At 38.6% G+C, this 21,351-nt stretch overlaps 1 protein-coding gene across 1 annotated transcript in view; it reads right to left on the bottom strand.

The window, feature by feature from the left end:
* Window positions 1–21,351, bottom strand: part of TMEM45A (transmembrane protein 45A) — a 68,646-nt gene continuing 47,295 nt past the window's right edge. Inside the window, exons 2-6 of the mRNA XM_032406125.1 lie at window positions 16,826–17,017; window positions 15,355–15,567; window positions 13,598–13,782; window positions 5,080–5,225; window positions 1–499 (exon numbers count right to left, since the gene is read on the bottom strand). Coding sequence (XP_032262016.1) covers window positions 406–499; window positions 5,080–5,225; window positions 13,598–13,782; window positions 15,355–15,567; window positions 16,826–17,015 — 828 coding nt within the window. The 5' untranslated portion in view covers window positions 17,016–17,017 and the 3' untranslated portion in view covers window positions 1–405. The remainder of the gene's footprint in view (window positions 500–5,079; window positions 5,226–13,597; window positions 13,783–15,354; window positions 15,568–16,825; window positions 17,018–21,351) is intronic.

Genomic DNA, 21,351 nt, shown 5'->3' with positions numbered 1-21,351 from the left:
TTTTGCATTCATTTATTTCTCATTGCAGCAACAAGATAAACAAGTGTAATTCGATGTTTAATGAGTTACAAATGGTAGTAAGCCCAGACACCTTGAGCATATGTATAAGGCAAATAAAACATTTTTCTTAGCGTGGATGTTAACTTTAAATGATCTGGGAATAGTTGCTCCAGGCCCCAAATACCATGACTGATGTGCAAAATGCATTTATCACCCAAAGTACTTACAAACCTAAAAATAAAATATTTGAATTCAAATACTTTAACCAAATTGGAAATACAAACAATATACCAAGAATCATCCTCAGCCGCCTGTTCTCCAAGCAAAAGGTCAAAAAACAAAACCATGAACAAAAATAATCCAAAAAAGAGAAGTTCATCCAGAAAGACTAAATGCCCATCAAAATCACATCTCTTCTTCTGATTCTTGTTCTCGTTCAACATTTTTCAGGAGTCCAACTTCTGAGGGGCAGAACCTCTGAAGTCGAGATTTAACCAACCTGAGGAAAATGAAAGGCATCTCACGTTATGCTGTTTAATAAAAACCCAGAACAACGTGTATCTATAATTCAACAAACTCTGAATTATCTGTGCAAATGGGAGAGGCAATCCAAAAAAAGAAAATCACTTTTATTTGGCTTTGGAGCTACCTGAAAAATTTTGGTGGAGTAAAGCAGGGTATAAGTATACAGATACAATACAATTTTTAAATGTATAACATGATTGTTTAATTAGGCATCAGAGAATGCCTAATTATTCATAGCTTTGATCATTTCTAAAACAAACAAGAGAATCTCTGGGCTGCAGCAAGCCCAGATGAAACCGAGCTCAGCCTCGAGCTTTTCCATCAAGTCCACACCCAGCTATGTATTGCAAAAAGGAGCCCTCTCTTGTAAAGGAAGTGCATAAAGGCATCTCCTTCCCCGTGTCAAGCCCCATGTCAAGCCTGTCCCAACTTGTGCCTTCAGAGGGGTGCTTTTGTGCAGGCCATGAATTGCTCAACCGCATGTGATGGTCCATGTAGTGACCCATGACGAAATAAGAAGTTGGAAGAAGTGCCCTCCACCTTTGTGATTGTTTTCATAGATCAAGAGATCTGTAGGTCTAGGGGTAAGCAGCAATATAATTTTTGATGCTGGAAGATATGAAGGTTCTTAGTGGCAGAAACTCAGCAGACTCTCTACTTCGCCGATGTAATAAAAACTAAGCAAAGCTTTTCCTGTGCATGATTATTCATAAAGACATTGTACTATGACTATATCGATAAAATATAGTTAAATTCCAAAAGTACATAGGAATACACAAACAAATTTGATACACCAAATCATCAAAATCATTCTCATTTTGTGAAAAACTTCACCAGTCTATCTGCATCCCCTATTTTCTGCCTCTCTTCTTCCAGTGAAGGCCTGCCCCCATAAATATGCAATGACTTTACTTGTGCTCTGGATCCCACTAGAATAAAAGCTTCATAAGAGCAAAGACCTTATCTTATTTAGTGCCTTAATGCTAGCCAGAGTCTAGAACAGCATCTGGTGCATAACAGTGGCTCAACACACATCTGATGAATCAATGTCCTTCGGAGCAATCTGCCAGGAGCCCATATCACTCACTTATTCGTAGAGGTTAATTCTTCAGTCACTTTCAACTCAGCATTAACTCCTCCAATATACAACAACTGAGTAGTACCAATAACAACTATTGACTCATCAAGATCAAGGAAACCAGTCAAAATAATTTGCCTTGATTATTGACCATTGATGTTGATCCCAATGTCCTCAGCTCTTCAAGGCACTATTCTTGCAAAAGGCTCATAGGCTTAAATAATTTAAAGCCTGGGACAGTGTTTGTGTCATATTTTAGATCCACACAGTTATCTCTACATTGCACAACCTCAATACATGCTAAATGAAATGGATTAACTGTTAATTCATTAATTAGATTCATTCCTGATGGCTCATGTGGAAAATAAAACAAACCCATGGCTACTTATTACAAATTAATTGTTAACCCAGACCCTAGTGACTCTTCCTGTTTCCCACTCCCCTTTCCTGGGCTGTGTCTGCTGTTTCTACAAGCTACCCAGCTGAGGCACGTTCAGGCTCTATCTGCACCCTGTAGCCCTAGGTATTGGCACGTGCATAAGTGGGCGCTGGAGACAGATTAAAGGCTGGAACGATAAACAAGTGCAAATAATTGCTAGTTCCTGGAATGATGTTTGTCCAGGATACTAAGGTTAGGATGTGTCTGAGGTTTTGCTCTCATAGGTTTTCTTCAATTAATGAGAAAAAGAGCAGAACTGAGACTCTGGGTGTACTTCCACAGTCCATCTGGAAATCAAACTTCCAGAAGGCAAACCTTATTTTCCCGGAATTTGGTCATCTCTATTTTGTTCTTCGAAATGAGTCACCTGAATTATTGCTTAGGAAACCAACCTGAAAGTGGGCATATTTCTCGACCCATAGAGAGGGGCTTTTGAAATAATTCTATAAATAGTGGTATTTAAATATGAAATACAGTAGAATATCTAATAAAATTTCCAAACAGATAAGTTTCTCCTATGAATGTCATTTCAGAACTGCAGGTATGGGTCTGAATGAGGCAATCTTTGCACCATTATTCTGGAAAGCTGGGAAGTAGAACTTCACTTTTCTGAGATTTGGGGGGTTGTGGTTCCATAACCTAGTTTTGTTTCCATGGTGATCTTTGCACTTTGTCAAACATATTCTGATATAATGTCCTGAAAATCCATCACCTGTGACTGAATTACAAACTACTCCAGTCAAACCCTGAAAAATAGATTGTCAAAACTCCTTATGATTATAGAACTGAATTAGCCTGCCATGTGACCTCACTGAAAGTCAGTACTGAATCTTCATGACATTTTTTAAGCTATTGCTTAAGTTTATATCAACATACCTCACATCATGAGCTCTTGTTCTTATACTTCCAAGAGCACTATGAGAGCAAGACTGAAAAGCATCTGAAACATGATTTCCAAACAAACAAAGCGCATATTCACGTAACTCTGAAGCAGATCTATTAAAACACACCTGACGGTGTGCCAGGACCTGTGCAAATATAAAAAGGGTATTTTCCTAAGGGTGATACAATCTAGCTAGCAGATCAGGCTGATGTAAGCTAATAGTAAAGATAGATCGCAATTGCTAAAATGGGTAGTAGTGACTAAAGTACTATACAAACTCCTGAAGGGAGATGAGGGCTAGAATTGTCACAGAAGTTTTCATAGAAGAGATGGGCATTTAATTTGGATATGCCAAGTAGAGTGGACTAAGTGGCCCAAAAGGTAAAGGTTGAAAAAGACACCTAGAAAACTGTAAGTGGATAAGAGAGGTCTGAAGCTTTTTGAAACAGGAAGAGACAGTAGTCTTCTTTTGGCTCTGGAAGGGAGCTGATGTGAGCTAGAGAGGCTCCTTGAATGTTGCCATTATTCTTGGAGGCTGCCCAGCCCCTAAGGAGGTGAGGCCCAGATGTCAGCCTAGAACAACAGAGGAAGAAGCCAAGTTTCACTCAATGGCAGAGCCAGTTTTAACAGCCATCTGCATGCTTTGGAGGAATGAAGTAGGACTAATAGAAATCAGTCAATGAGAAGCTAGAATCTCCCAGTACCCAAAGCACTTAGACCCCTAGAAGGAGGTAACTACAGATCAAAGTAAGCTGACCCAAAGCCTAGCAGAGACATCAGGAGCTAGACAAGGAAATTGTTCTCTTACTTAGAGACCCAGCACCAAAGGTGCTTCAGCAGTGAAGCTCAGAGAAGCACAAAGCAAGAGAGAAGAGTAGAAAGCTAGTTTTTGAAGAGGATGAGACCCCACTGGGCCTAGAAGCAGCTACCACATTTTAGAAATCTAGAGAACCTACTAGATGCATACTGCCCAGTATGGTAGTCACTATACATTTACAGATATTTAAATTAATTAAAATTAATGTGGCACTAGGCACATGTCAAGTGCTCAATAACCATATAGTCAAGTAGCTCATGGCCACCAAAATGAAGCCTGCAGATATAGAACATTTAGGTCAATACTGAAGTCTGAAGAATTAAGTGTGGAGCCTGCATGCCTAGTAGTTGGGACCAGCCAGACCCACTGTGGTTTGGTATTAGCTACCTTAAAGACAGGAACCATGTTCAGCTCTTTCTATTCCTTTTGATCCTTCAAGCTGAAGCTTAATTCTCAACTGCGAGGAAGTCTCCTCTGGGCTCCAATAGTGCTTTGTTCTACTATTTCCACCTATTGCATTGTATTTCAATTGTCTATCTCTCCCCCTTAGGGTCTATACCTTATGCATTTTGTGATACAGAAGAAGGAGGAGGAGGAGAACAAGAAAACTAACAAGAACAAGAACAAGAACAAGAAGAACTTCCGCTGTGCCCTTATTATGTCCTAAACAGTTTAAATACATATCTCATTTAGGTACTATTATTATTCCCATTTTGTAAACAATAAAACTGAGACTTAATGTGGTTACATAATTTGCCCAAAGTCATACAGCTGATAGGTAGCAGAATTAGGAATATGTGTTTTATCAATCTGTTATATTGCTCTTCATCTACTGTGAAACATTTTATCAGGGTCTAAAAACATGATTTTTCAACTGAATCTTACTTTTAGAAATATTAGAGTAAATGTCAAATTAATCATGTACTCAAATTTAATGGGAGACATAAATATTGGTCAAAAAATGACACCAAGCTTGTGAATTGCTATGATTGATGTACATGTGGGCAAATGGAGGGCTCATTGCAAGTATGGAGAGGACCATCTGGAAAAGGAGACAGCATATGCAAAGACATGAAGGCACAGAAAAGGGTGTTGAAGGGTGACACATAGGTTAGAGACACAGCTGAGACACTGTTGAGGGAGTCTAACTTTAAGCCAGCATTTATTCTTTCGAGGGGGACTTTCTGGGTTTGCAGATAATTTTCTGCTACATTACCCTGTCTTGTGGAATACTAAGGAATGAAGTTCCCCTTTGAATTTAAAGTTCAATACTTTCGAGTCTTGATGATCAGATACCAAGGAAGAGAACTTATGTGAACAAAAAATCACTAACTTACCAAGTGACAAAGGCATAAATCATTCCAACGATGATAATGCTTAATGCATAATGCCAACAAAAGCATATGGTAAGAAACATAATGTTGTCATGATCCATTGCATCCCATGCAGGACCTCCACTGGGGGGATAAAGGACAAAACCAATCTGTAATTTAAAACAAAAAGCACATATTAAAATAATCAGCCACATTCCCAAAGATAGTACATTTCAAAATGTTTGGTTCTAAGATTAATCTTAACTAAAGTAACTCCAATTATCTGAGATGCTACAGATAAGACATCAGATAGTATCTACCAGGTCATATTTTTTTAAAAAAAATGTTAAGGACATTGAAGAGAAATTTTCAAAATATGAATAGGAATCATCTCTGTGGTTTAGTGGACTTTCAGAGAATGTGTCAGGTTTCTAAGTTGTGCAGTTTCACGCAGTTATTTCAAAATTAGAGTACAAAGAGGTTTTAAAATAAATAAATGTTCACAGCTAACATTATATTCAATGATCAAAGACTGAAAGCTTTGCCCCTAAGATCAGCAACAAGAGGAAGGTGTTGGATTCACCACTTCTATTCACTAGGAATTTCTAGCCAAAAATTAGTCAAGTAAAATAAATAAAGGTATCCAGATTCTAAAGGAAGAAGTGAAACTATCTATATTCACAGATTATATAATCTTATATATAGAAAATCCTAAAGAATCCACACACAAAAAAACTATTAGAGCTAATCAATGAATTCAGCATACTTGCAGGACACAAAATTAACAAACAAATTCAGTTGTATTTCTATACACATGCAATGAACAACCCAAAAATTGAATTAAGAAAACAATGTTACTTACAATAACATTGAAAAAAATAAAATACTTAGAAATAAATTTAATCAAAGAGGTTCAAGACTTGTACACTGAAAACTACAAAACATTGTTGAAAGAAATCAAAGACCTAAATAAATGGAAATACATCTCATGTTCATGGACTGGATGATTTAATACTGTTAAGATGGCAATAACACCCAAAGAAATCTACAAATTCAGTGCAATCTCTATCAAAATCCCAGTGGTCTCCTTAATGCCCATCACCCAGTTACCCCACCCCCCCCCCCACCTCCCCTTCCACAACCCTCAGAAGGCACATGATGTGATGAGCACTAGGTGTTATATGCAACTGATGAATCATTGAACACTACATCAAAAACTAATGATGTATGGGGCGCCTGGGTGGCTCAGGCGTTAACCGTCTGCCTTCGGCTCAGGTCATGATCCCAGGGTCCTGGGATCGAGCCCCACATCCGGCTCCATGCTCTGCTGGAAGCCTGCTTCTCCCTCTCCCACTTCCCCTGCTTGTGTTCCCTCTCTCGCTGTGTCTCTGTCAAATAAATAAATAAAACCTTTAAAAAATTAAAATAATAAATAAATAATAAATAAAAAACTAATGATGTAGTATATGCTGGCTAATTGAATTTAAATAAAAAAAAAAAATCCCAATGGTCTTTTTTTTACAGAAATGGAAAGCTGACCCTAAAAATCCTATGGAATTACCAGGAACCAAGAATAGCCAAAACAACTTCAAAAAATAAAAACAAAGTTTTAAGACGCATGCTTACTGATTTCTAAACTTACTACAAAAATTGCAGTAATCAAAATAGTGTGGTATTGACATAATGACAGAAATACGGATTGATGAAATAGAATTGAGAGTCCAGAAATAAATCTATATGTCTGTAGAAAATTCATTTTTGACAAGAGTGCCACGGCCATTCAATGGGTAAATAGTAGTCTCATCAACAAATGGTGCTGGTACGACTGGATATCCACATGCAAAAGAATGATTTTGGACCCTTACCTTACACCCCATACAAAAATTAACTCAAAAAAATTAACAACTGAGGGTTGCTGGAGTGGAGGGGAGTGGGAGGGATGGGGTGGCTGGGTGATGGACATTGGGGAGGGTATATAATATGGCGAGTGTTGTGAATTGTGTAAGACTAATGAATCACAGAACTGTTCCTCTGAAACAAATAATACATTATATGTTAATTTAAAAAATATTACTCAACACTTCTACTCCCTAGTTATCACCAAAAAGAAATGAAAACATACACCCACATAAAGCCTTATAACGTGAATGCTCATTTAAAGCAGCATTATCCATGATACCTCCCAAATGGAAATAACCCAACTGTTTATAACCTGGCGAGTGGAAAATGAAAATGTGCCATACCCATACACTGGAATGCTAGAACAATAAAAAGAAGACACTACTGACACATTCTGTGGCATGGACTCAGAATCATTTTGCTAAATGAAACAAGTCAGATGTACAAGATTACTTTTGCACCACTCCATTTATGTGAAATGTTCAGAAAAAGCAAATCACTAGACATAGAAAAGGGACAAGTAGTTGCTAGGGGATGGAGGTGGGAACAGGGAGTGACTGTAACTGGCATGAGTGATCTTTTTGGGATGATGGTGTACAACTCTGTATATTTACTAAAAATCAGTGAATTATACATTTAAGCTGGTGAATTTTATGGTATAGAAACTATACTTTAGTGCAGTTGTGTAAAAATAAAAATGGCTTATCTTCTGGGGAAGTAAATTCCAAAACAAAGAACTGAGAACAACTAGGCTAAGTCAATGAATGATCATAGATCTTAGATGTATCTTGCCAATACCCTTGAAATGTTTAAAATGCTAATTGATGAGACTATCTACATGGTGATTCTTTGGACAGTTGTTGCTCCTTTGAGTTCAGAGAAGTTTTGTAAGACTATTAAAAAATAGTTAAAGCAAAAAAAAAAGAAAAAAGGTATCAAAAACTAAATATAAGAACTAAAACCATAATACTCTTAGAAGAAAACATAGGGGGAAAGCTTCATGCCCTGGCATTGGGGATGACTTCTTAGATACTACACCAAAAGTACAATCAACCAAAAAAAAAAAATAGGTAAATTGGACTTCACCAAAATTAAAAACTTTTGTACATCAAAGGACACTATCAAGAAAATGAAAAAGGAGCCCACAGCATGGGATAAAATATTGCTGTATCATATATCTGATAAGGAATTAATATCTAGCATGTACAAAGACCTCCTAAAACTGAACAACTAAAAGACAAAAAATAACTATTTTTAAATGAACAACGGAGTTGAAGAGATATTCCTCCAAAGATGGTATCCAAATGGTAAATAAACTCATGAAAAGATGAAGAACATTGTTACTTATTAGAGAAATGCAAATCCAAACCATAGGAGATACCACTTCACACCCATTAGGATGGTAAAAATAATAAATAACAAGTGTTAGTAAGAATAAAGAGAAATTGGAATCCTTGTAAATTGCTGGTAGGAATATAAGATGGTGCAGTCACTGTGGAAAACAATTGGACAGTTCTTCAAAAAGTTTAATGCAGCTTTAATTATCACATGACCTGGCAATGTCATTCCTAAGTATATACCCAAAAGAACTCAAAACAAGTATTCAAACAAAAACTTGTAAACAAATGTTCATAGAAGCATTATTCACAATAGTCAAAAGTTGAAAACAACCCAAATGTCTGTCAACTGATGATGAATAAACAAAATGTTGTATACCAATACAATGGACTATTGAACCATAAAGTCATGACGCACTAATGCATGACACAATATAGATGAATCTTATAAACATTATGTTAAGGGAAAGAGGGCAGACACAAAAGGTCCCATATTGTCTGATTCTGTTTACATGAAATATTCAGAATAACTAAATTCATAGAAACAAAAAACAAATTAGTGGTTATCAGGGGCTAAGAGGAGAGTAAAAGAGAATGATTGCATCAGGGTTCCAGGGTTTCCTTCCGGGGTGATGAAAATGTTTCAGAACTGAATAGCAGTGATAGTTGCATAATATAGTGAATGTACTTAAATGGCACTGAATTATATACTCTAAAACAGTTAATTGTGTTATGTAAATTTTATCCTAACAAAAAACAAAAAGAGAAAGAGAGAGAGAGATGGATGAATGATGGACAGACGGGGGGATGGGGGATGGACATATGTCAGGTCTCTAGAACTAAATGAAATACAATACCAAGATAATTACATGGACAATGTATGAATGTCCACCATATATTAGCTAATTATATGCCAGTTACAGTGCTTGGGAGTGTTCCTTACAATGGCCCTTAAATGATATATTATTATCCCATTTTAATGTATTATTATCCCATTTTAACATATTATTGTCTTCATCTCTGGATGAGAAAATTGGGTGGTTTCATAATTTGCCTGGAATCGCACATCTAATAAATGAAATCTAACAGGAACAAAAAAAAAGCATTTAGTCCATAGTATTGAGTGAAACTTTAATACCATTTCTGTTTGAAATTTCTAATAACCTGAGTAAATTAGGAAAAAACAAGACTTGGGCCTTAATCACTTGTTCCCATTTCCCATTCTAAAGAATTCCCTTTGGTTGGAAAGAGAACTACCATTTGTACCACCCAGTAGATGTATCACTAGGTGTAGGGCACCTTAACCTCATTCATGCACATAAACTTCACCATAATTCTAAGTCCTCATAATAACCGCAAGAATAAGCCATTATCCCCATTCTTCTCATGCCCTACTTTTGCAGCAACTCATGAAAGATGACAAAAAAAATTGTGTCAAGTGAGTATCTTTTTTTTTTTTTAAAGATTTTATTTATTTATTTGACAGAAAGAGACATAGAGCAGGAACACAAGCAGGGGGAGTGGGAGAGGGAGAAGCAGGCTTCCCGCGGAGCAGGGAGCCCGATGTGGGACTCGATCCCAGGACCCTGGGATCATGACCTGAGCTGAAGGCAGACGCTTAACGACTGAGCCACCCAGGCGCCCTCAAGTGAGTATCTTTTAGGGAGAGTTGAGTGTAATAAATTATGGACCAGCTCCCCAGTTCCTACCTATTGGTCCAACCAATGTCCTTCCAATGCCATCCACCCATCTATCCTTGCTTGGGCAGTGTTTTGCTACAGCTTCCTGAGGTAAGGGTTAGCAGTTGTGGCTTATAATGTGTACCTCCAAAAGGATATGTTGATGTCCTAACACTTGGTGCCTGTGAATGTGACCTTATTTGGAAATAATGTCTTTGCCGATGTCATCAACTTGAGATGAGGTCATAGTGGATTAGAATTGGCCCAAATCCAATGACTAGTGTCCTTATTATGGAAGGCCATGTGAAGACACAGGTACACAGAAACCCACAGGTGTACCTATGGAGGCAGAGGTTGAGGTTATGCTGCCATAAGCCAAGGAATGTCAAGGATTGTGGGCAGCTCTCTAGGAGAGTGGCATAGGACAGATCCTCCCTTTGGGCCCCCAGGAAGGAACCAACATGCTGACACCTTGATTTCTGGACTTCTGGCCTCCAAAACAGTGAAAGAATAAATTTCCGTTGTTTTAAGTCATCCAACTTGTGGGGCTTTGTTATTGGAGCCCTAGGATACTAATACAAGAGCTAAGACCAAAATAAGCAAGGAATATCACTTATCCTAAACCTCAAGTCTGGACACTTTGGTGGCTCTTATCCATCTTTCAAATCCCAACTTAACTTTACCTTCTCCTGGTAAAGCATAAAATAAATAGTGTACACTCATGTGATTAATATGGTAGAACCAGACTTCAGATCCAGGTCTGCCTGACCTAGAGTCTCGTGGACTTCTCCCTCCATGCCATAGTCACAATCATTTTCTGGAGCTTCCAAAATAAAATATCATCTTAAGTCACCTTCATTGGTCGTTACCAATTCTACCAGCCAAATGTTTACTGTTTCATACCAAGAAAAGAGAAACTTTGAGCACCTCTCACTACTCATCTCCTTGAGACCCTCAGATCCTGACACTGAAAGCTAAAGACTTAACTGAAGGCCACTGTGAAGCCTATGAACAGTGTTAACTGATGTGATTATTGTGAAAGTCATAGAAACATTCCAAGTCATTTCAGGATAAAAGCAAGTGAATTCGGAAAGCTGAAAACCAAGGGCCAGAAAATGCCACAACTCATTAAATCCTCCTTGATATATAGAATCAGCCACTACTCTCTCATTAGTTATTCTAATTTGCTTCCTAATGTAAAATTCCAACCAAACAAAAGGTCTGAAAAAGAATTTTTCTTGCTGTATCTTCTATGCCACTCCTGAACGTCTGTTTTTGAATAGTTTAAGCCTCATTAATATCACATTTAAAATGTAAATAATTATCTTCTCTAATATACAGCAAGCCAGGGGCTCATTTCCTATAGGTTAGAGTTTGAATTTCCTAGTGTTTTAAGTCTTATTCTCCAATCACTTATTTCAACACTATCAGCCTTAAACAAGTGTTTGATCTACCATATCAGACTCAGACCACTACTGCTTAGTTGGGTCTTTTTGACATCTTTGAATGAACTTTTGTCTTTCAAAAAGACAAAATAAGGCTGCACTTTACTTTGGGCTCAACAATCTGGGGAGCCATGGGAGGAGTCCCCGGAGCAATTAGTGGGGGAGGGTGATGAAGCAGAAGTTACTGTTCAAAGTAATGGGAAACAAAGACAGCAGAAGTGTCTTCTTCCTCCCCTGATGGTCTCTGCCTCAACTCTGACAATGATAGGAGGGAACTTGGAAATGACAAAGTGTGAAAGTGAGCTTTAGAAATATTCTTCCACAGGGGTGAGACTGGGTGGCTCAGTCGGTTAAGCATCTGACTCTTGATTTCGGCTCAGGTCATGATCCCAGGGCTGTAAGACTGAGCCTTCCATCCCCCTACCACTCCCGGTGGGGGTTCTGTGCTCAGTGGGGAATCTGCTTGAGATTCTCTCTCTCCCTCTCCATCTGCCCCTTCCCCCACTCATTCCCCATCATTTACATATGAGTTATAAAAAAAAGGCCAATCTGAACATTTGCCTCATTCATTTTGCATCTCCTTATTTATAGTTCCAAGAGTCTGGGTGTGCTAATCTGTCTACATATTGTTTATGCACTAGTATTAACCACCTATGGACAAGTAAAGAGAGAAAAAATATGGTGAAAAGCAAATCACAATGTCATATTATCAACTTAAGACAGAGTTTTGACCATAGACGTTCATATACCACACATAGCACCAAAATAAAAGTGGAATAAATTCACCTCCGTCTCTAGACATTTTTGTTTCAGAGGAATCTGAGGGTGGAGAGACGTACTACAATTAAACCCTCATTTCCTGCCAGTGTGTGTGTTTGCATTGGTATTAAATGTTCATTTTTCTTTAAGCCTCCTAACGTTATTTAGTCTAGCCACCAGGTAAAAAAAGAAACTAGTCTAGACATACTGATAGATGGAAAAGATTTTTAAATAGTCACAGATTTATGCCCAAAGATTTTTTTTTTGTTTTTTTTTAGATTTTATTTATTTATTTGACAGAGAGACACAGAGAGAGAGGGAACACAAGCAGGGGGAGTGGGAGAGGGAGAAGCAGGCTTCCCACAGGGCAGGGAGCCCGATGCGGGGCTCGATCCCAGGCCCCTAGGATCATGACCTGAGCCGAAGGCAGACACTTAATGACTGAGCCACCCAGGTGCCCCAATGCCCAAAGATTTTTAACCTCATAGCTCTTTCCTAGAAAAGCTTTTGGTAAAATATAAAAACATTATTTCTCTGCCAAAGCGGACAACATTAGGTCAACCTATTCTCAGTTGTGACAGCCCATGTTTCTTCCCTCAGATTCTTAATCATTAATTATTAATGGAACACTAATTAGTTTGAAAATCCCTGCAATAACCTCATCCCAAGTTCCTGCTTTCTGGTGATGAAACATCTCCTCTAAGAGGTCATCCCCTATTAAACCACATTCACCTTTCATCTCAGACTTTCCTTACATCTATATGTGTATATTAGAGTATGATTTACCAGTCTCTATAAAATATAAGTTCACTAATTGGAATACATGTTTTTGACAACACGCCAAGGTTAGGTAGTCAACAGAGTAAAATGGAAAGAGCCTGGGACTTGGGGTCAGACAGACCCACATTTAGATTCTAGTTCCATTACTGTGTGAGTCTGGGATAGTCATGGGGTCTCGCTGAGTCCTATCAGTAAATTTGGGATGATAATACCTAACTTCCAAGTTACTGTGGGGACATAATGAAACAACATGTATGTAATAGTCCTGTAGAGTGGCTGGCACATTGTTGTTTCTCAGTAATTAATCATTTCCTCTCCTTCCTGCCTTTCATATATTTCTCAAGCTCTTCACTCATTAGGATGTAAGCTGCTTTAGCAAAAGCAATGGCTCAGAATTCCTACATTACGGATATTCAGGTGTGTGAGGAAGATGAACACACCCCATTTCCTTCCCGGCTGCTCTGTCAGTACTCCCCCCAGGGCCTCTGGGCTACTCAAAGCAACATCACCTCTCAAAGACCCACATTCTCTCTACAGGCAGCACATCAGAAGGAAGTGTCCGATTCTGGATCAAAATACCCCACCAAAGAGAGACGAGTACAGATGGAGACACCAGATCCCTTCACAGGAGGCCTCGACTCACCTGCCAAAACCAGCTCCCCTGAAGCAGGATAAAGCTTGTCCGAGTAAGTTCCACAGTGATACTGGTCCGTATGAAGAGCTCCAAGAAGGCAATCAGGCCTGTCACAAAGATGGCCAAGACCAACAGCTGGTGCACAAAGATGTCCAGCATTTCCCGGCCATGAGTGTGATTATACATGATAAAAGCTGATAGGGAAAAAATAGTTTCTCTTTTTCAGTGAAACCAAGGGGCATCCACCATTTTTCTCCCTCCCTCTCTCCCCCTCCCTCTCTCTCTCTCTTCCCCACCCCACATAATTTTATACTCACACACACACACATGCACACACACCAATTTGTCCAAAATATCAAGTGCTCTCTGCTTCCCACAATAATGGAAACTTCTAGCATTTTTGGAGTCATCACTACCTCTTCTGTTTTTAAGATTTTATTTATTTATTTGTCAGAGAGAGAGAGAGAGTGAGCACAAGCAGAGGGAGAAGCAGGCTCCCTGCTGAGCAAGGAACCCAATGCAGAACTCCATCCCAGCACCCTGGGATCATGACCTCAGCCGAAAGCAGACGCTTAAACGACTGAGCCACCCAGGCGTCCCATCATCACTAACTCTTAAGAATAGAGATCTATCTCTCCTTTTCCCTTTCCCAACCTTTATTTTCTTGTCTAACATATCATGACACTTTCAACTAACTATATTTCAAAGCATCTTCTATAAAGGAGGATGAATAGTAAGTGTGATGGGAGCAGGGGAGCAAGAATACACAGATGAATGAGACAAATCCTTGCTTTAAGGAATTCGGTCCATTGGAGTAAGCAAATATATATATACAAATCATAAGAGTGGACTTTGATGGGTATGACAAGATGCTCTGGAAGCTCCCAAGAAATAGTAACTACCTATGTTATTTAATCCCATGAGCAGATTCCAGCTTTATCTTCAACCTTTTCATGTAGATGAGGAGGAAAAGATGTTCACTCAAAATATGGTAACACCCTGAGATACTGAGAATCTTGCTCTTGGTTGTTGACGTCCATCTTTTAGCTAGCCTTTGTTCTCAGAAAGGGGTTGGCAAAAGTCCTTATCTTCAGATGGGGGAAGGAAGGTGGACAGTTAGGAAATTACTGCCTCCTGATCCTTTGGGGCTTTTTTAGTTCTATCATCAATCTAATCCTTACAAATACAATAAATGAAAACAAATTACTGAACACATGTTTTCCCTACATAGTAACAGGGACATCAGCTGAACAAAAAGTGTTTTTCATTAACCTCTCAAAAATAGGACCTCCTCTTTTTAGTGACTGATTTTTTGACCCTACTTCTCATGTAATGGTGGAGTTCCACTATATCAATATGAAAAACGCTAGTTAGCAGGTTAGTAGGTTGCTGTGAGTGGTCTCCTTGTTTCAGGGTACTCATGCTTCACTACCCTGAGCTCAGTTGCACTTGTTAAAAATGGAAATCATGATTCTCTCCAGGATAACCTAGAGATAAATAACCATGGTAGGTGGTTATTTAAGAATGATGTGAAATGTGAATAAAGCACATCAAAGGATGGTGCTTGTCCCAGTTTACTGTATGAGTCAGTAGGGAGGGAAAATCCTTGGTGTCCTATGCAGGACATCTGATTATCTCCCCGTGGCCCAAACAGATGGCCCAACTGATCAAGGCAGCACCAGGACACTAAAGGAACATTATTGCACAGGGCTAGACAAGTGTCCAAGGATAGTGAAAGGTATGGGAACATACTCACTTATACTTACCCTCCACAAATAAGGCATTTGACAACATTAATTTGGTTAAGGAGGCGGGAAGCGAATTGATGAGAAAGCATAAGATGTTTGTCACACCCAGCAGCCCAAAGAAGAAATACATGGTGAAATGGTGCCAGTTCAGGAGGTCGACCCACTGGCCCTCTTTATAGTCATATAAGGCCAAATGGGGCCCTCCAGTGATAAATTGCTCCCCAAGCATGCCTGCAAAGGAACATATCACAGTTTTAGTAACCCTCCCCACAACTTCGTGAAGAAAGCAGGAAGACACAGGATTAACCCAGGCCTTAGTCTAATCTAATGTCCTTCTACAATGCTGATTCTTCTCTCTGGGCTGTTCCCTAACAGCTAAGTACTGGGGCTTTAGGCTGGTTTTAGAGGTTCAAATACTGGTTTGGATGATCAACTTTTAGTCAAAGATAAACCAATTTAGTCAAACATCTATTTATTTCAGATCATCAAAGCTGATCATTTCAGTTCTTCATAGTTCCCTGATCAGTTCCACTGATGGTCTTAGTTCCCATTTTCATCTAATGACTAGATAAATCCTACAGAGGCTGTTTACTTCCTTCTGACACGTCCTGCATCTCTGGGTGGCTGCCAAGAAGTAGCAAGTTGTGCTTGATTCAGAATCAAAATATTAGAGTTCAGCTTTTCCCCAAGTCAAGTTTACAGAAAACACAGATTACAGCACCTGGTCTAGTCAGTTACAGAAACAGTAAAACTTTCTTTAAAATTCTGCTTTATGTGTCAATCTATGGAATTTGGCAAGGCAATCCCTCTTTTTGGAAATGGTTGCTCTGTAATTTCATGTCCACAGCAAAGACCAATTGCCATGAATAAAGCAGGAGGAAATCCAAAGGGAAATGAGAAAGTTCTGCCTTTCACAAAGGAGAGGCTACAGTGGAATTCTAAAACCACAGAAAATTTTCACAGAATCTTATAGTCAATGAAAAGGCCTTAGAAGTCATCTGGCCTAACTTCCCTTTTCAATTTAGGAATCACACAAAAAGGATGAGTGCATAAAGCAAGGTCGTCTTCAGCCTGAGCCCTCTGTTACAGTCCATCAGCAACAACTTATGACTGAGGCTTTCCCACAATAACTTGATTATTTTGGCATCATTTTGAGAAATGGCTTCTGATAGAGTTTCCTCTTTCAGGCATCAGAATAAATGACAAAATTATTTCAAGGTTCCAACTAATTCGATAAAGGAAATTCACCTTGAGTGGGCAGGCAAGTTAATATCCATCACTGACTCATTAAGGAATAGGCCTTTGTATAAACATGAAGTGTCACCTTCTAACAAATTATATCAGATAGAAATTACAATTAGAATATGTGTTCAGAGATATTTTTTAATAAAAATTCATTTTAGTGATTTCTTGATTTGATATTTAATTTTCTCTTTGCATGTAGAAATACCCAAAAGGAGAAAACAGAACACAGAAGTGGTCCACTCACCGGTGATAGCCATGCTGACTAACGTGATTCCCTCAAAAATTTCTATTCGATGGAATAATGCTTTGGAGCCAAGGTAGGAAGTCCGCTTGTGCTTTTTGCAGGCATATTTCAGAACGCACCTGGTGGTCCACCAGATACCCATGATAATGAAGAAGGTTCCGGGGAGGGCATGACCTTTGAAATTCCCCATGTCTACCAAGATTAGAACATACAGAGGATGAAGACATTTTGTTTCCAGAACTTAGTCGAAACATCGCTCATTCTCATAAAATACACTATTTTCTGATGATTATGGATATACCATTGATTTAAGAGGAGTCGATGTTACTGTCAATCACTGCAATATCAACAACACCAAGAAGAAAAAAATTCATATTCATTGAAAACTTACCTTGTGCTAGGCACTATGTCAAATGTTTTACACACAATCTCTATCCTAATTTTTACAACATACCCATTTTCAGTTGGGACACAGGGTTAGAGAGTTAAGTGACTTGCCCAAATCTCACAACTATTAAGCAAGAGTTCTGTTGTTTTTAATAGGGAGCTCAAGGATTTCTTAAAATGATAGCATGTGCAACACCATATAGTTACACTTTAAGCATATTTGGTGGAAAGTAATATGAAAGTTTTACCTGCATGTTTAAAACTTGAAATGATATAAAATTGCCTACAATTTTTTAAGTAAGTAATTTCAAAGTATCAAGCATCGAGTATATAAAAGAGACCATTAGTGCTCATCAAATATTCAAGTGCTCCTCCACAGACTTTTCCCAGCCTCTTCTCCAGGTGATTCAAAACCATGTTTCTAAACAGTATGGAGGTGCCTCAAAAAGTTAAAAATAGAACTACCCTACAACCCTGCAATTGCACTACTAGGTATTTACTGAAAGGATACAAAAATACAGATTCAAAGGGGTCCATGCACCCCGATGTTTATAGCAGCATTATCAACATTAGCCAAACTATGGAAAGAGCCCAAGTGTACCTCAACTAGTGAATGGATAATGAAGATGTGGCATTTATTTTTTATAATGGAGTATTACTCAGATATCAAAGAGAATGAAATCTTGCCATTTGCAACGATGTGGATGGAACTAGAGGATAAGTTAAATAAGTCAGTCAGAGAAAGACAAATACCATATGATTTCACTCATATGTGGAATTTAAGAAACAAAACAGATAAACACAGGGTAAGGGAAGGAAAAATAAAATGAGATAAAAACACAGAGAGAGGCAAACCATAAGGGATTCAACTATAGAGAACAAACTGAGGGTTGCTGGAGGGGAGGTGTGTGGGGGGATGGGCTAAATGGGTGATGGGCATTAAAGAGGGCACTTGTGATGACCACTGGGTGTTGTATGTAAGTGATAAATCACTAAATTCTACTCCTGAGACCAATCTACACTATATGTTAACTAACTTCAATTTAAATAGAAACTTATGAAAAAAATATTTTATCCTACCTAAACAAACAAACAAACAAAAACCATGTTTCTAGTTCTGGCCAATGGACTATGGCATTTGTCATTTCCAGGCTGAGTGAGTTAAGAGCCTACATGACTCCTTTAATTCACCTTTCCCCTGCCGTGGCAACCTTGGCATGGCTTATCCAGAACATAGTGGATGGCCAACCAGTCTGCTTCAGATCAATTGTGCTAAGTTATTGAACCTTTAAGGCTTAAAGAGCTTAACCTAGTCTTTTCAGATTGATGCCAAGCCAAATCAAACTGTAAATTGTTTACACAATTGTTACATTTACACAGTGAGACAAATAATAAAAAGAAATAGCTTCCATTTTTGGTCAGTGCTATAGAAAATCAGTCTTGAATTATGTGAGCAGCCCTTTGTTCAAATGTCCTGTACCATCAACAGAATAATGAAAAGAGAATGCAGAATCCTCTTTATGAATCTCACAGTAGGCCAGATGTAGGAGCACTGAAGAAAGGAGATTTCAGGTTTCCCCTGGCGCAGCAGAGGACTTTATCTCCTTGAGTGGGTACTGGGCATTTCAGTTCAGGGGAGACCCCTTTGGGTGACTTCCACATCCTTCACAACTGTGAAATTTCAAGGGGGAACTGTGAAGTTAACTCAAACAGTAAGAGTCTCTTAAATTTTCAGTCAAGCCCCCAGGTGGACATTTTGGCACACCCCTGAATCATCCAAACCTTCAAATAGAATCTGACTCAATACAGTGACTCTTGAACAACACAGGGTTGAACTGCTCGGGTCCACTTAGATGCAGATTTTTTTGCAGTACATACTGGAAATGTATTTTCTCTTCCTTACAATTTTCTTCATAACATATTCTTTCCTCTAGCTTACTTTGTCGTAATAATACTGTATATAATATATGTAGCATACAAATATGTGTTAGGTGACCAGTAAGGCTTCCAGTCAACAGTAGGTTACTGGTTATTCAGTCTGGGGGGAGTCAAGGGTAATACATGGGTTTTCGACTGCAGGGGGTTGGCGCCCCTAACTCCCATGTTGTTCAAGGGTCAATTGTATATCACATAGTACTAAGTGACCATTCTTGTCCTAACTCTGACCCTAATTAGTGCTGTGGTTTGGGGCATGTCCCTTAACCTCTCTGAGCCTTAGTTCTTAATAGAAGAAGAAGGTGGCCTAGGTGATACCTGAAGTTCTTTTCTGTGATTCATCATCCTAACCACCATCTGTAGTAGTGTTACTGAGTTCTCCTGTTTGTCTTGGCCTAAGAAGCCACATAGTATTGGAAAATGCTTTTATGTGGGATTGAAAAATATATCCAGACTGTAAATTATTTGTACGGTTCTAGAGAAGAATTTGATATGTTTTAAGAAGCCTTGACGGTTTTATATTCCTTGGTACAGGAAACCCATTTCCAGGAAGCTATCCTAAAGTTATAACTGGAAATACAAGCACCAAATTAAAAAGATACATTGTCTAAATCAGAAGAATGATTTAAAATTTTTTGCAGCCACTTAAAATAAAGTTTTCAAATAACTTAAGCGATAGGGGATATATTTAGTGTAAAGAACAGCATTTTTCAAACCTGAGAAGGGGCTTTGGATTCAGGTGGACTAGATCTAAATCCCAACTCTACTATTTACTAGCTATGTGACTTGGGCAAATTATTTCACTTCTCAGTGCCTCTGTTTCCTCTTCTGTAAAATGAGACAAAGAAAAATACCTACCTCCTAAAATCAAAACACGTTTCCTCCAAAGCAAATAACCCACAGTAGTTTTAAGCAAGCTCATATTATCTTCAACCCACCTCAAACTACCAAAGTAGAACAAAAGTAAAATCAAATGAGAAATTCTACTTGGACAATTACTGCTGAAAAGCAACAAACATCTATATACTTCCCTTGGCAATCATTCATGTACTGCTTGTAACATTTCTCCTGCTATTGTCTTAGAGGGTTACTGGAATCTTCTGTAGTTATTTAATTCCTTGACTGCATTTAAAGAATAAGCTTCTTGAAAGCAGGGGCCATAAATCTATTCTTTCTACCCCCCCCCCTTTGAATCTGGATAGCATCTTATACACTATGAAGTTCTAAATTAACAAGAGTAACTAAGCCCTTCTTAAAAGATCATATAGTTATAAAACATCTCTACTCTGATGTCTCAAAGCTCACTCATACTCAACATACCCACAAATTGAACTAATCATGTTATCTACCCACCCACTACCAGAAAATAATTTTCCCCTAGTCATTGATTTTGTTAACACCACCACCATTCACTTACTTGCCCAAACTCAAAATATGAAAATCATCGTAGAGGCCACCTTGTCTCTGAAAACTAATTGATTATTAAGACCTTATATGAACACTCCCCTGCCCCAAATCTGACTGACTCCCCTTGCTCTTTCAATTTCAACTGCCTAGGGAAATCCTCCCTGATGGCCCAAAGAGAAGGCCCCCTTATACCTTCTCAAGGTACCCAGTTCTTATTTTAATGAATTCTTTGTGTGATTAGTTATTGAAGGTCTGTCCTCTTCATTAGCCTCTATGTCCATCACTATTGAGAGCCTGTGTAGTGGTCATTTGGGGCCTCAGAGGTTAGGAGCCTGGGCTATCCTCCATTTTTTTAGGCCCTGATAAATTTAAAAAAGGAAGAAAATGCCAAAACGGAGTTACAGGAACCATGGTTGCTTTTCAATGTTTAGGTTTACCTAATAAATACCGTCACCACAGATGCAAAACATATTGGCTATGTTGGAGCTAACATGAAAATTTAAATTTGGGGCCCTTCCGAAATGTGTGGCTCTGGCCAAATAATCTTCCTGATCCACCTCCATGACGAACATTATAATAGGTTCCTGCTGCCCCAAAACCTGAGTGAACCAATATACCTCAGCATAGTCATTGGGACGTGATAGGGAGGCAATGGGGAGTAGATGAAAGTTTTTGAAGAGGGATATGAGGTGATCGGAGTAGGGAAAGAAATGAGGCATTGCTCCTACATCAGTTACAGAACTTCTGCATCTTTAGCCTTTTAATCTGAAACAACGTGATGGCTCAATTGTTCTCTG

This window comes from Phoca vitulina, unplaced genomic scaffold (assembly GCF_004348235.1).
Source record: "Phoca vitulina isolate PV1807 unplaced genomic scaffold, GSC_HSeal_1.0 scaffold8, whole genome shotgun sequence".
Taxonomy (NCBI): Eukaryota; Metazoa; Chordata; class Mammalia; order Carnivora; family Phocidae; genus Phoca; species Phoca vitulina.
This window is presented reverse-complemented; position numbering and strand designations above follow the sequence as displayed.